Source organism: Leopardus geoffroyi, chromosome B1 (genome assembly GCF_018350155.1).
Source record: "Leopardus geoffroyi isolate Oge1 chromosome B1, O.geoffroyi_Oge1_pat1.0, whole genome shotgun sequence".
NCBI classification, from domain to species: Eukaryota; Metazoa; Chordata; class Mammalia; order Carnivora; family Felidae; genus Leopardus; species Leopardus geoffroyi.
In genome coordinates this window covers 122,296,243-122,312,592 of record NC_059327.1, presented here as the reverse complement: position 1 = coordinate 122,312,592, position 16,350 = coordinate 122,296,243, and the positions used below count along the sequence as shown (strand labels likewise).

General features: G+C 37.8%; 1 protein-coding gene across 3 annotated transcripts in view; it reads left to right on the top strand.

Annotated features, from left to right (window-relative positions):
• The first annotated feature begins 502 nt into the window (after nt 1-502).
• Nucleotides 503-16,350, top strand: part of CB1H4orf17 (chromosome B1 C4orf17 homolog) — a 36,389-nt gene continuing 20,541 nt past the window's right edge. For 2 of the 3 annotated variants that reach the window (XM_045472087.1, XM_045472069.1), the window contains exons 1-3: nt 1,534-1,779; nt 8,006-8,224; nt 15,203-15,412. In XM_045472087.1, the coding sequence (XP_045328043.1) occupies nt 8,098-8,224; nt 15,203-15,412 (337 nt within the window). In that variant the 5' untranslated portion in view covers nt 1,534-1,779; nt 8,006-8,097. Of the gene's footprint in view, nt 671-1,533; nt 1,780-8,005; nt 8,225-15,202; nt 15,413-16,350 lie in introns of those variants that run through there. The other variant, XM_045472076.1, reaches the window with a different exon arrangement.

Genomic DNA, 16,350 nt, shown 5'->3' with positions numbered 1-16,350 from the left:
CAGAATTACTGCCAACCGTGCCCAAACAAACCAGTTGTATCATTTTTCCCAATAATGAGACAAGGAAGGTCTCATAGGTCTTCCTATAAAGAAAATACAACAGAACCATGGTTACATAGCCAGGGGTATGTCTCCCTCTGATGGGCGCTTCGCCCTCTCTAATGAAAGGTGCAACTGCGTAGAGTGTCAAAACCTCTTCCACAGGGGTCAGGTATAATGTCAGGATCTGTGGTAGAAACTGTTTATAACCCAATATACCTTATCTCACTCTTCTTTTGGTAACTGAGCCCCTCTTTGAGAAATCAGTGGCAATATGCCCTGTGAAGAAGCTACACTTTCTATCCCCACCTTGCAGCTAGAAGTGATCAAGGCACCTAGATTATTGTCTGGGACTCATGAAAAGGCTTTTATGGAGGGAGCACATAGCCATCATGTCCTTGTCTGCACTCACCCCTCTTTCCTTTTCTTTTCTGCAGGCACTGTGCATTTGATGTCTGTAATATAGTAGCCATTCGGATGACTGGAACTTCAGGAACCATCTTGGGTAAGAGTTAGCTTCAAGGAGGGGAGCCACATATCAAGGAAGATGGACCAAAATGTGGAACAAGTCTAGGCTCCAAATGACACCATGGAGCTTCCACACCAACCTTGGACTCTTGGACTCTCTCAGGTGAAGGAGAAATAAGTCTCTATGACTAGCTGTGGAAAGCAAATTCCTGACACAAAATGTAGCATGAACATTTCAAAATGTCAAAATTACATTAGAAAATTGTTTGAATCTTCCATAGAATACAGAAAAATAGTGTGGTACAAGTCCTGAATGGGTTATAGGCAAGAGGAGATATTTAGCCTTTAATTCTTGGGGCCAAACAACAAAAAAAATCCAGACCGAATTAGACTGTATCCTTGCATTGTTTTAAACTAGTATTTGCCCTTTAGAAACTATCTACATTGATTTCAGAGACTGATTTAGAAATTAAAAACCATACGTGGTCTGAAAAGAAAAATATTAGGAAGCTCTAGTATATATAATCCGGAGAGCTGAAGGACACATGTATGTATGTGTATATGTGTATGTGCATGTATGGAATTACTATGTATGATTCCATCTTCCCTTTTCACAGGGAACCCTATGACTTTAACTGCATTATTTAATGTTTCTTTATGACTTTTAATTAACATTTCAATTTTTTTTCAATACTATTGAGTAAGCGTTGCCATGGACATGCTGACTACCAAGCAGAATGACTGGGATATCTTTAAAATCACCCACATTTTCTCCCCCTAGTTTTGGGTAGTATGTATTCTTCAAGCAGAATTATGGAGAAAAGTATCAATATCATTAAAATTGCTCTTTCTTTTTTCTCTTTCTCTTTCATTCGATTCAACACTATTATATGTCTGAAACTGAGAAAAGTCACTGCTACCATGTGGTTTTGTCAAGCTGTGGAGCTCTGAGAACATGGGGTGAAGAGGTTCTGGAACTCTGATTTCCCTAAGGAATGTTACCACGTTGCTAAGCTTTGTAGTGTATCCTAACAACCAGGGAGCCTCCTGGGCTCTTTGTAGCAACAGTGGGAGAAACTGGAGGGAGACAGTGATATTCTACTGGATGCATTAGACATTAGGCTGTCTCTGCCAATTACAAATTCCCAGCTCAAGTGCAAAGATTTAAGGAAATCAGTAACAACTCAGCATAGACCCATTATGAGGCTTGGAGTGTATCAATAGCCTTGAGTTCCTGTGAACAAGATCACCTTCTTTAAAAACTGTCCTCAGGTATAATTTTAAATTCATCATTAAAATAATTTTCAAAAAGTTTAGGTATGATTTAGTTAATGGATTCAGGTTCATCCTCTTTTCAAGACTATGTGAAGGCCAAATAAATCTGTTTTGTGGTAATGAGGTATTATCTTTTAAAGTAAACCACCTAAAAAAAAAATAAAATAAACCACCTATCTTTGAGGAGATCATACAAATAAAATAAGCTAAGTTTGTGGGATAAAGACATTTGTTCTGTGGATAACATTCAACTTCATTTAACAAATACTGAACATATACTATGTGACAGGTATTGGGAATACAGAACTTAGACTAGACCATTGCCTGCTTGATTATGATACCCTATGGAGAGAAGCGGAAAATAAACACAGAAATGAAAAAAAAAAAGCCAGGGAATAACATGCACTTATGGAGATCGCCTAAGGAGAGTTAGGGATAGACAGTGATCCAGGCAGGGAAGATGGTGGGAACTACTTTAGAGAAGGGTAAGGAAGCCTTAGCCTTAGGAGAAAGTCTCCTGTAGGCAGAGCAATGAATGCAGTGAAGATCTTAGTGGCATGCCTTTTAGGCGAGGTGACCTGCAAAATGGTTCAGCATTCATCACCTAAATAACAATCTTTACATCTCTAGGAATTCTTTGTAACTTACAGCTGTTCGTTGATCAGATGTCGTATCCTCTTGTTTTAAACATACATCTTACATAAGTGTTACTTTGGACTAAGATTATTAATATTTAATACAGATTGGCATATTTTATGTTTGTTAAAATTTTTTTTAGCATTTATTCATTTTTGAGAGTGAGAGAGACAGAACACAAGCGGAGGAGAGGTAGAAAGAGAGGGAGACACAGAATCCGAAGCAGGCTCCAGGCTCTGAGCTGTCAGCACAAGGCCGGACGCGGGGTTCCAACCCACAGACCGCGAGATCATAACCTAAGCCAAAGTGAATGTTTAACTGACTGAGCTACCCAGGCGCCCCTAGATTTACATATTTTAAAAGTAACGATGACCAGATTTAGAACTACATGATTAATCATACCTCTGAAACTCTAGATTTTGAAGATTTTGTGTCATGTAGTCTAAATAAAATTTAGTGACTTGCTAATATATAGGTAGATTCAAGAGGCTATAGAAAAGGAAATACTGCTCCCAGAAGTGCTTGCACGATTCCCTGAATGACAAAGGGTAATTTTAATTAGACTTTCCATCAGTTACCACTGTACAGGTTTTTCTCTTCCTCTTCAAGGCAAAAGCAGAATGCTGGCATCACAAGTAGAATAGAATTATAAATGGAACTTGGCTACTTTCACTCAGCACATCTTTTTGGACATAGTCAGGAGGGCTCCACCGAGGTTTTGCAACACAGACAGTGAGGCGAGACCCAACATACTTACTGGTAATAACTAAAACGCTCATGTTTAGAAATTGTTTAGCTTTTAAAAGGAATTAATACAAAGAAGGGTAAGTTTTCTAACACTACCCGTTGGCGTTTAGTTGCAATGACATGTGCCTACCTGTTTGGAAAGATTGGAGTTAAAACCTGTTTAAACAGCTCCTGTGAGCAACAGTTACTGACACACCGTAGTTGGGGTGATTGACTTTTTTTTTTTTTTTTAGTACTTTGCTCTACCACAACTGTGGAATTCATTCTTTAAAATCTGAACATGGGATGGCGATGTCTTTCCTCCGAACATCACCTGTCATGTGCATCAGGTGGGGAAAGAAGGCTGAGAACTGCTGCCCCATATTATACAGCAAATACCTACTAAGCTAAAATAGTGGAAACAGTGCGTGTGTGTGTGTGTGTGTGTGTGTGTGTGTTGTTTTCTTTGTGGTGTTTTTTGTTTGTTTTGGAGTTAAAAAATACCTATTATTTATCACAAAACTGTAAATAATTCATGGCACATTACAGAAGTTATTATAACTGATTTCGTCTACAGAGTCCGTCCATGATATGTACTGAACAATTTTGCATTGATGGGATGCTCTAATATTGGTTCAGGAAAATGTTTACTCACTTCATTGTAAAATAAATGAAATTTCTGATTCTCTAACAAAGATTATGTTTGTTTATCAACAAGTAAATTATTTTCTGGTCCTCTATTAATTCCTTATTTTAATAACATATTCTTTTCATGTTTCTCTTGCCTTTGGGGGGAAAAATCTTTTGTAGAAGAATGAATGATTCATTTGTTTAGAGTTTATGTCTTAAAAAATTATAGCCCCAAATCAATGCTTATATTAAAGAGAAATATTTAAATAGAAAAATATTATTTTAAGCCAATTCATGAACTTTGGAAAGATATCCACTAAAATCAATGCAAAATGTATTATCAGTCAGTTAAGGAGTGTTAAAATCAATATAGGCAACAAGTGGAAGAGAAAGATGTGGGCCATCATTAATAGCAACTAAAATAGTTTTGCTTTTCTTCAGGCTTGAGTTAGTTTCTTTTTTTGTTTTTTACATTAATAGACTTTATTTTTTACAGTAGTTTTTAAGCTTGCAGAAAAATTAAGCAGAAAGTACAGGGAGTTCCATATATCGCCCCTGCCCAATCTCCCCTATTATTCACATCTTCACTAGTGTGTTACATTTGTCACAATTAATGAACAAAAACCATACATTATTATTAACTAAAGTCCATAGTTTACATTACCATTCACTCTGTGTTGTACAGTTCTGTAGCTTTCAACAAATGCATGATGTCATATATCCACAACTACAGTATAGAACAGTATACTACAGGCTGGTTTCACTGCGCTAAAAATCCTCTGATCTCCATCTATTCATTATTCCCCCACTGTCCCTCTAGAACTTCTGGCAACCACTGATCTTTTTACTGTCTCCATAGTTTTGCTTCTTCCAGAATGTTATGTAGTGGGAATCACTCAGTGTGTAGGCTTTTCAAACTGGCTTCTAACAACATACATTCTAACAACATACATTCTTCCATGTCTTTTCATGGCTTGATAGCTCATTTCTTTTTATTACTGAATAGTATTCCACTGTATGGAGGTACTACAATTTATCCATTCACCTATTGAAGGACACCCTGGTTGCTTCCATTTTTTGGCAATTATGAATAAACATTCATGTGTAGGTTTCTCTGTGGACATGAGTTCAAATCCTTTGGGTAAACACCTAGGAGTACAATTGCTGGGTCTATGGTAAGAGTATGTGTAGTTTTAAAAGAAACTTCCAACCTATCTTCCAAAGTGGCTGTACCATTTTGTGTTCCCACTGGCAATAAGTGACAGTTCCCGTTGCTCCACATTCCTGCCAACATTGTCAGTATTTTGGACTTTAGCCATTCTAATAAGTGAGTAGTGCTATGTCATTATTTTAATTTGCAATTCCCTAATGATAAGTGATGTTGAGTATCTTTTTATATGCATGCTTATTTGCCATCTGATAATCTTCTTTGATGAGGTGTTTATTCACCTTTTTCACCTAGTTATTAATTTGGCTATTTGTTTTCTTTTTTTTTTTTTTATTTTTTAAAAAAAACTTTTTTTTCAACATTTATTTATTTTTGGGACAGAGAGAGACAGAGCATGAACGGGGGAGGGGCAGAGAGAGAGGGAGACACAGAATCAGAAACAGGCTCCAGGCTCTGAGCCATCAGCCCAGAGCCCAACGCGGGGCTCGAACTCACGGACCGCGAGATCGTGACCTGGCTGAAGTCGGACGCTTAACCGACTGCGCCACCCAGGCGCCCCTGGCTATTTGTTTTCTTAATGTTGAGTTTTAAGTGTTCTTTGTTACTCTGGATACAAGTCCTTTATCATATATGTGTTTCAGAATATTTTCTCCCAGTCTGTGGGAGACAATTGTTTTAAGAACTTTTGCAGGGAAAAATATAGTTTCACTTTTCTTCAGGTTTGAGATAGCTTTATTTTTTCATTATTAGATCACTTACTAGAACAATTCAAAGTACAACTTTGTCCAGACTTTTTCATTTATCTAATTTCTGAAAACTTAAGTGTAAGTCAGACTTTCAACAGTACATAATGTATATTGGATTTTGTAAAATTTTTAATGATATATGTGGATAAAATATTTACATATTGCCTGAATCCCTTTAACATTATTTCAAAACCTCCAAAAGAAACAATAAAAGCCACAACATCAGGTAATTAAATTTTCTGTAATACAAAAGAAAGCCCTATAGCATCTTTTAAAGTATAAAAGCAAGATGAATTTCAGACTTCTTGAAGGCACTGTTTTTTTTATAAGAGGAGAAAGAGTTTTCTTCATTGTTTATTGACCTTTAATACCAGAATTTGAAGTATGTCATTACCCTTCAAATTAGCCTAAGAAATGATTAATGAGGGTAAGACACACCCAGTAGAATAGCTGAACATTCTAGCTGATGTCTCAGTCAATCTCATCAGGTTTCAGATGAAAAAATAAAAATCTAGGAAATAAAATAATTGATCCATGGTGACTTAGCTTGTTAATGGAAAAGCTGGGACCATACATCTCATTTTAAAGTTTCAGTTCACTTTAACTTGAAAGTTAACTTGAAAGTTCCACTCTCCAAATTGTCTACTGTACCCTTTTCCTCCAATACAGATAAAAAATGAATTTACTGACTTAATTGTGCAAAAGGTCCCACACAGAAAGAATGAGTAAGGCTATAGTTGGAGTTACACAAAGAGGCTGGAATTAACTCATTATTTATAAGGAACAATAAGAAAATATTTTTTATTGATAGATAATAGTACTTTATGAGTTCAAATATTTTAACATATTTTATTTAGCCTAGAATAATTTTAGAATTTATGAACGTTAGGTATTTGTGGTAACAGGACTGATAACATATACCATGCACTGTGAATATATACCATGGAAAACTTGAACACAGATTCTTTGGTCTAAAAAGTAGTCAATGAACTAAAAATGTCTGCCCCAACAAAATCTTGAGAGCAATTTCTAGAATATGGACATATTTTGATGCTGAAAATTATTCTGACCAGAAAAACTCCCTGCCGTGGTTAGAAATAAAATGTGTATTTCCTAGTCCTGCTATCATGAATAAGATAGCCACGTAAGATAGGAAATATACAACAAACACCAGAAAAAAAACCCTTCTTTATATTTCAAGATAGCATGCCATTTTTTTAAAGTTTATTTATTTTGAGAGAGAGAGAGAGAGAGAGAGAGAGAACATGAGTGGGGAGGGGCAGAGAGAGAGGAAGAGAGAGAATCCCAAGCAGGCTCCGGGCTGTCAGTGCAGAGCCCAGCGTAGGGCTCAATCCCACAAACCATGAGGTCATGACCTGAGATGAAATCAAGAGTTGGATGCTTAACTGACTGAGACACTCAGGTGCTCTAGTAATATGTTATCTTTAAGAAAGTTTGTTTAACTCTTTCCTATGTTAGTAATCCAGAACTTTCCCCCCACGTAATTGTAAATTCCCTAAGAGCCATAACATTATCTTTGATCCCTTAGGCCTATGACACTTTAGCTATCTAATAAATAATTCCTGAGTGATTGAAAGAAAATCATTAAATAATACTGAAAATTACAAACAACAACGTGTCAAATGTTCTCCAGTTTATCATTTGTAGGTACAATATCATTCTTTTATCAGATCCCCCCTCCCCTTATTTTTAGGTTTTACCATCCTCTCAGAAGATGATACAAATTTAAGAAGGTGGTTTTCTAGGGGTACCTGGGTGGCTCAGTTGGTTAAGCATTGGACTCTTGATCTCAGGGTTTTGAGTTCAAGCTCAGCATTGAGCTCTGTGCTGAGGGTGAAGCCTACTTAAAAAACAAACAAACAAACAAACTGGTTTTCTTAAAGTATAATATTAAAGGTCTTCATATGTATATTATATCATAATATGAAAGGTGTATTCATGTAAAGCACATTTGTGGGTATTGTGTTTTAAAGCTATCATTTTCATTTACTATATCAAAATTGATAACCTGTTATTTTTATGTTGGTAAGCTAACAAAGTGACCTTAAATGTAATTAAATATAGAATGTATTTTAAGCTTCTCACAAATGTTTTGAATTTTCCAGGGAAAAATTCTTTGCTTCCACCCATACCCGAATTCATTTCAATGTGTACAAAAATTTAATCTGAAAGTATAATAGCCTCACATTGCTTTGACAAGGGAAACAACTCAGCAGTGCAAGCAATGAGGAAATATTTGATGTGTAAGAAATGTCAAGAGCCCCTCATCAGAATGATTGTCATTTTATGATTTCAGGGTCAGAGCACCTCTGGAAGTGAGGTTACCAGGTAGAACCCCAAGACATTTTGTGGCAACAGTGGAGAGGGGCAAACCAACATCCGGAGAACATGAGCCTCAAGTCCCCAATGTCTGCTCCTCAGTTTGAGAGCAAATGCAGCCATATTATGGCTAGAAATGGAGGTTGTTTTCTAGTCCGGCACACCCCTCATCCCAGAAGGGTGTGCCACATCAAAGGTAAGGTGACTCAAGGTCCTAGAATGTTTCCCTTTCTCAACATTTGGGCTACTTGATGATTCTGGTGGGTAAGCACAGGGATACTGTTCAAAATATGTAACCAATAGGGAGGCCCAGGTTTTGAACATTAAGACCAGATGCCAGCAGAGGCTTACAGGCATCCTCTGTGCCAGGCATTAACCCTTGGTTGGGAAAGGGACTATAAATTTGGTCCCTTCTTGAACTTCCTTCCTCTCCTCTTGCAATACTTCCCTTGATCTCATCACTTTTTTTTTCTAAATATTTTGCAAATTAAGCTACTTCTCCCCATGGCCATGGTTGCAGCTCCATTCTAGGCCATTCTTATCCCTTGGTCTGACTACTACTTTTGCAATTTGTAGCCTTCTAACTGCTCTACTTCCACCCCTGCCCTCATCCAATCCACTCTCCATAGAACAACCAGAAAGATCATATTAAAATGTAAATTTAACTGCTTAAATATCCTACTCAAAATCCTTCAGAGACTTCACATGCACTTAAGATAATGACTGTCTTGACATAGACTAAAATGTTTCCTATGATGTATGTGGCCTCTGCCTCTTTTGACTCATTTCCTATCAATACCTACCTACCCGTCTTCACTGTACATAAACCACACTGGACTTGCGTAAGTTCCTTGAACACGTAATAAGACTTTTCCAACCTCTGGATTTTCACTCATACTATTTCCTCTTGCCAAAAATTCCCTTATTACTTGCTGTTTCTCATTTTTCAAGTTTCTTGAAATGTAACTTAAAAGAGACATTCTGGGCTCCATATCCTCAATCTAAATTAAATTTCATTATGTTATATTCTCATAGTATTCTATCACAGCAATTGTCTTAAGTCAGGTTCTCTGGAAATAGACTGTGGTATGGAGAATTGTTTGAAGGAGATTTACTGGGGCTGCTCTCAGGAACAACATGTATAGGAGTCAAGGGAAGCAGGATTTAGCAGAACTTGAGCTGTGATACAGATACAGTAGAGGCCTCAGTCAGCCCCATAAGGAGCCATGGATGGCTTTGTAGAGGTATCTCAACTTGAGGAAAGGGGGTAAGGCCTTTGTAACCCCCACCAAACACTCATTGGTCAAGTTCCCATCGTGCATGAGAACTATCTTCAGCTGGAAGCAATTCCCAGAGAGGGACTCAGCATGAGCCAACAGTAGCTGACACATCTGTCAGGCGGACAGATGAGTGTGCGCATCCTGAAAGCATGGTTTTGGGTAGATGCATCTCCACAGTCATTGCAGCTTGTGACTAAATATTTTTATTTGATTATGATCAAATACCTTCCACTAATTTGTGAGCTCCTTGAAAACAGAAGATATCTGTTTTACTCACCACTTATTTCAATTTCCCAAAGAGTGGCTGCCACATGGGAGGTGCGAGGTAAATTTTTGTGTAAGGAAAGAAGGGAGCTTAAATTATACCCAGGTAAAATTTAGAGCCTCTCATAGATTTTTAAACAGAGTTCATGTTCTACCTCAGCTATCTAGTTGTGTGTCCTTGAGCAAGTGATTTCATTCTTTAAAAAATCATTCTAGCTGTATTATAGAAAGTGGAAGAGGAGCAGGGGCCCAACAAGGGGTTGGGAGATAAGTTAAAAGATGGACTTAGTCATCTAAGTGAAAGGGATAGAGAATGGGCCAGGGCAGAGTAAGCAGAGAAGTGAAGGCTGAACTTTGGGGCAGAGCAAGAGGAAAAGCTTAGGTGAGCAGCACAGAGGGGAAAAAAACAAACAAACAAACAAAAAAAAACCATCAGAAGGTTATGAGATAAACCAAGATTCAATGAGAATGGCTGGGGATGATCGTCAAAGACAAATTCCTAGAGAAGATCAGGAAAATGAAAGCCAAGAGAAAGCAAACAGATATTATAATAGAAGTCATAGATGACCTCGAAATCTATTGTTGTGGCAAAATCTGATGACAGAGTTTTTCAAAATCCACATGAGAAAACCATTGCATTTAATTGGAACTTTTTTCTATGAAGGCAAATACTACCAAATTGAGTGTAATATTTTTTCTCACTTTCAGATACTTGATATATAATATATAATTCTTGTATATGTTATTTCACATTCTGCCTTGAATATCTTATACCTATCATTACAGCATAAATCTGTTGGCAGGCAAGGGATGGAGTTTTATGCCTTCAAACACCCTACAATGCCTACCACAAAGCCTTGCTGATAGTAATATATGTTCACATATAAATATATGTTCAATTGAATAGAAAATTTTATTGGAAATCTTTCAAGGATATCCATGCAAATTCTACAAAGCCTAGTAACTGGAGTTGGATGAGAAAGAGAAGAGTAGCAAACTGCTTTGTTTTGGCCGTTAACAGCCAGTGCTTTGAGCCCATACTGAGTAAAAGGACACTACAACTAGTTTCACTAGTTTTACGCCAAAGATAATTCTTATAGTCCATTTTACCAATATTCAAATGTTCTAGTCTGTTGAGATCTAATGTTATTATCAGTGATAAATCTTTTAAAAATTAAATCATCAGTAAGTTTGTTCAGGGACGCCTGGGTGGCTCAGTCGGTTGAGCGACCGACTTTGGCTCAGGTCATCATCTCACGGTTTGTGAGTTTGAGCCCCGTGTCGGGCTCTGTGCTGACAGCTTAGAGCCTGGAGCCTGCTTCAGATTCTGTGTCTCCCTTTCTCTCTGTCCCTCCCCCACTCATGCTCTATCTCTCTCTGTCTCAGAAATAAGTAAACATTAAAAAAAAAATTTTTTTTAAAAAGTTTGTTCAGTCTAAGAAATGTCAAGTTAGAGTCTCTATTTGTGATACATATAGGCACTCTGCTAACAACACAACACAAGCCAGTTTCTGCTCACAGTGTAGTTTGGAGGAGATATAAATAGAAGGAAATAATTATAATACAATGTTATGTGCAATAATAGAGGTATGGTGAAAGTTGAGGTGTAATACAGAGATAGGAAAATTGCTGGAGGAGTATCAAGAATGCATTTCACGGAGATTTGATTGAGAGATACATATGATAAACATTAAGGAGCAACAATTAGCAGGAGTTGGACCTTTATTGGATTTGGGAATGGAATAACAAGTCTAGAATTACTACCAGTTTTTTTAGCTTGGTTGATTGGGTGGATAGTGGACCAACTATTAGTCTTGAGCATATGGGAGGAAGAACATATATAGGAGGTAAGATTAAAAGCTTCATATCAAACATGTTGTACTCGATGTGCCAATGGAACATTCAGGAGCAAATGACCAAGTAGAGAAACGGATATAAGGACTTGGAGCCTAAGGACTGGATGAGTCTATAAAGTAGATTTGAAAAGCAGGAACATGTAGGTTAAAACTATAATGTTATTGCTCAAGAAAGCAAAGAAATGCCAAAAAACCCTGAAAAACACAGGGATGTATAGACACAGAAAATCCAGAGAAAGAGACTGAAAAGAAAGGGCAGAGATGCTGGGTTGAAAAATGTTGTCTCTGAAAATGGAAAGAAGTGATTTTAAAGAAAGAGGGAACAGTAAATGCGGTCATCCATAGAAAGGTAAATGCATGTAAGAGACGAAAATTTTTCAGTTAATTTACAAACTAGTGATCTCTACAACCTCTTCTATCACATAGAATAGAGAAAGTTTGAATTTATAGACCTGAGGATATTAAAATCTTACATTTGCTTGGCAGAGGTTTTTGAGCTGTGTTCTGGAGTCTTAGAAATCTGGGCAGGAGACAAACATGGAGTAAAATGTGCTTGAACAAAGGACACAACAGCCAAAGAATTGAGTGTCACTACTGCATAGAAAAAAAGCATTATATTTAGTCATGGGATTAAATGAGACTTTTCTTGTTTCCAGAACTTTGTCTAAAGCCAAATTTCAAGATCATTTGTGCATGACTTGCTAAGAGGTGATTTAAAAACTGGCTCTACCATGGTAGCCTATCTCCAGGCTCTTTTGCTTTAGAGAAGAGTAAAAGTTCATGAAAAGGAGAGTGAGGATTTCTTTGACAAGAGTCTTTGGGGTGCTGTGTACTCCCCCTCCCCTCCATGATGAACAGTAGTAGCTGCCTTCACCGGTACCTTCGGGGCTTTCCAGGGGACCATTTATGGAGAACAGAGGGTCTAGAGGGGAGACTGAGATCTCACTGGCTAGCAAGATCCTTGCCTGTGCTGTTCCTGGTCTGCCCTGTACTGTTTCTGCAGTGGAATATGGGGAGACTATTCTTGGGGTGAACTTGTTCTGTATCTTCTATGCTATGGAAGACAGAGAATGGTGTCTGATTCTCTTCTAAAATCTAAAGACAAGAGCCAACTGGAGCTGCCTGAAGCTAGCTATGTCAGTGGCACAAAGACTGGGATTAAGTTGCTCTCCCACAGAAGACTAGGCAAAGGGCCTTGTTTCCTGTGGGCTAGAGTGGACACTCAGGAGGAAGCTGGTCAAGAACTGTCTTACAGGTACCCAGCCCAAGAGGACTAACCACTATAATAGGACAACTCCAGCCAAAAGAGGCTGGTGACATTTTGCCTGGTGTGAAGGTGGGAAGGAAGAGATGTTAATAATTTTCTGGTAGGTACGTTATCCATGACTGAACAGTATCAGAGATTTCCTCAACCAAGGGTCTCCAAAGAACCCACAAAAATGCCTCATGAGAGAAAGAGCCAGCATTTCTTCTCTGTCTCACAGATTCACTTTCATAGATGCCTCAACACTAAATTAAAACCATTTGGCAAGTAAGACTTTGTGTCTCTTTAACCATTCCTTCATCTTCCACCCCAACTCCAGAGGAGCTGGAAGCAGTGAGTGGGGAAGGGAGAGTGGAAGAGCAACGTGGAGGAAAAACAGACCACACCCCCACTCCCCTGCTGGTCTGTGGAGGTTGGGTCATCCTTGGCCTGGAGAGGAGGGTGTGAAATGAAATGGAATACTAATACTTTTACAACACCAGCTATGCTGATAGTAAATATTTTTGGCATCTTTGATGGAAAGTTTTGTACATGATAAAGATTATTGCAGTTACTTGTTATTTTTAAATCAAATTTTAAAATAACAATTCTAAACCTTTTTGTTTTAACATTTAAAATTTAACTTAACCCAATATTAGAGCACACTCATCAACTAAGGAAACAATTACCTTGGACAAAAAGATAAAATGAGAGTATGTTCTCATTAAACTGGGGCTGCATATTAGAAAATTAGATAGGAATGTGATATTTGAATCTTCTGGTGACACTCTCCCACAAGGTGAGTCCCTCATAATTACAAATTAACAGAAATTTGATGCCCTATAGGGGGAGCTGGTCATTCCTAGGCCCAAAACTCCATAACCTAATTCTCCTGTATATTCAAAGCAGTTAATGAAACTCCCACCTATGTTGTCCTAATCTTCTTCACTGCTGGGTTGAGTTTTACATTTCCCTGACTAGCTTTAAATCATTTAATATTGTCCCATTTGACTCTGAAACCACTTTAGTGCCCTTCCACTTTTTACATTTCTGGGTAGTTCTTTCCTAACTCTTGGATAGATAGAATCTGAATTCTTTCATATTATGTATCACCATTTTTTAATTAAAGGAGATAGCAGAGAAAATAAGGATTTTCCCCTTGATTTGTCTTCATGTTAATCTTTTATTTATTTCATTTGGTAGGCAGTTTTTCACCATACACCTGGGCCAATCACTATCTCAGGTGTTTAAGATAAAATGGTAAGATGTGATGCTATCTTTAAAAATGTTATTCTCATTTCTATATGGAACCAGTTACTATCAGTAAAGTTCTAAGTATCAGACTAAATAAAAGCTTTATATTTGGCTGTGTTATTCATTCATTTGATAAATAATCATAGAGCACCTACTTTGCGCCAGGCACTATTCTAGACACTGGGAATAGAGTAGCAAACCAAACACACAAAATCCATGCTTTCATGAAGCTTACATTCTAGGACAGCTCAGCCCAGCAATGTGCAAACAGATATGACAAGGGACAAATGCTATGAGAAAAATAAAAAGGCATAACGGAACAGAGTGTGAAGGGGTGCATTTCAGACAGGGGTTTCAGCAAAGACCTTTATGATGTCATTTGAGCAGATAGATAAGAAGGGGGGACTGATAGTACTAGAAGGAAATTTAGAAGAAAATGGGCACAAAAACCAAAAAAAAAAAAAAAAAAAAACCAAACAAAAAAACAAAAAACACTATCCAGAAGCTTCTTGTGCAACTTCTTGGAAACAAGACAGCTGCCTATTACTATCTCTCATAATTCACAGATTAACATCGAGCAATGTCCTGTACACCCTCATTTCCTAAACTGTCCGACACGTCATGACATAGTGTTTACACGGAAAAGAAGATATGTCTATAATTCGCTATATGACCCAGAAGCAAATAGCTGTTACAGGAGAGTGAAGGAGCCTAGAAGCCTAGGAGATGAGGAAGGAGTTTGCTTTGCACTGCTTTTTCCTTCCTTACCTCGCTCATGATCTACCTCCTCCTGCCTCCTGTTCCTAGCTTCTACAGCTGTCTATATCTTTTGCCAGTATGAAAAAAGAGCCAGTGTATGTCTTTTAGGAGGCCTTATTATATTGAGACATTTTGGATGCTTTCAAATGTCTAAATGTACTGTTCATGAAAAGGGCTAACATAATCCCGCTTGGTCATTATCAAAACTTGGGAAATGAGGCGTCTGTCTGGGATAGAGGCAGATCCATTCCACTTGACTCTCCGACTAAGATCAAAGATGTGAGCCTGGTTCTCAAGGCTAATGAGATGGCAGAACATTTCAAGGAAGCATGTATTGCTAACATAATTTGCTACACTGACTTTCAAAGAATATCCACCTAGCATTCATTCATACGATTTGGAGTCTGACATCTTGTATACACTTAACAATATCGAATTGGGAAATTGCTGATCATTCAGAGAAAACCTGCCAAAAACCTAATCTGTTTTTTTTGGTCTTTTTATCCTTACTCAACTAGGTTTGAATAACATTCCCATCTGTACTGTGAATGATGATGAGAACTCACTGGGAACATTGTGGGGTGTTGGCCAGTTCAACCACTTAGAGAAGGATGAGACACCATTTGCCAAATGCGGTTACCCACCCAGCACTGCGACCCTGGAGAGTCCTGTCAGAGAAGTCACACCGGCCCCAAACCATATCAAAATGCCCCCTCGGCCTCATTCTGGTGAGTCCCTTGCGACTAATGAAATCTTTCCTGAGGTCTCCTGCAAACAACCAGAGGTGGTAGGGGGGATAGTCTGTATGATTGCTAATATAACTGCAGCAATTTTAAAATATAGCAGCTAACATAGCTGCAGTGATTTCTCACTGTGAAACAGGTTATTCGTTATAAAATTTTTTTATTCTTTTAATCTCATTTCAGTAGCCCAAGACATATTTGGTGTGGTTCTAGTCTCTAATTCCAACAAAAGTAGCTTAAGAGATACTGAAAATGAATGTTTACCCAACATGATAGGGAACCTACTGCAGACAAAAAGTGAGTCAGGGAAATGCAGTAGGGATGGAATTACATGTTTACATTTCTCCCTGCTGGATGGCCAGCTCCTGAAGGTCAGGGCCCAGGGTTATTCCCTTCTGTGTTTCTGGTATCCTTGGTATCTCCCCAGGTCCCAGTACAGTGTTTGATCTTCAGTAAAAAAATTTTTAATTAATTAAATAATGTTTATTGAATTGAAATGAAAAGGGATTAATCAACAGAACACCATGACCATGGTGACTATAGTTCACAATACTGTCTTGTATATTTGGAAGTTATGAAAGTAGACTTAAAATTTTTCAGCACAAGAAAAATATTGATAATTTTGCAAGGTGATAGTTAACTACACTTAACTGTGGTGATCATTTTGCAATATATACATATATCAAATCACGGTGTTGTACATCCTGCACTATCATATTTTAAAAAGCACAGCATGGCGAAATCTAAAGGGCTAGCTAAAATAGAAGGAACTCTGGGTATTGGAAATTGCTTCCAGTTCTCCTTCTCTTGTCCTGTACAGTTACCTGCCATTATTAAAAGTTTCAGGGCACCTGAGATTGTTTTGGTATAGTGTGGTAAAATAATATTGTCTTTCAAAAAGCGACAATAAGAGGCATCATTAG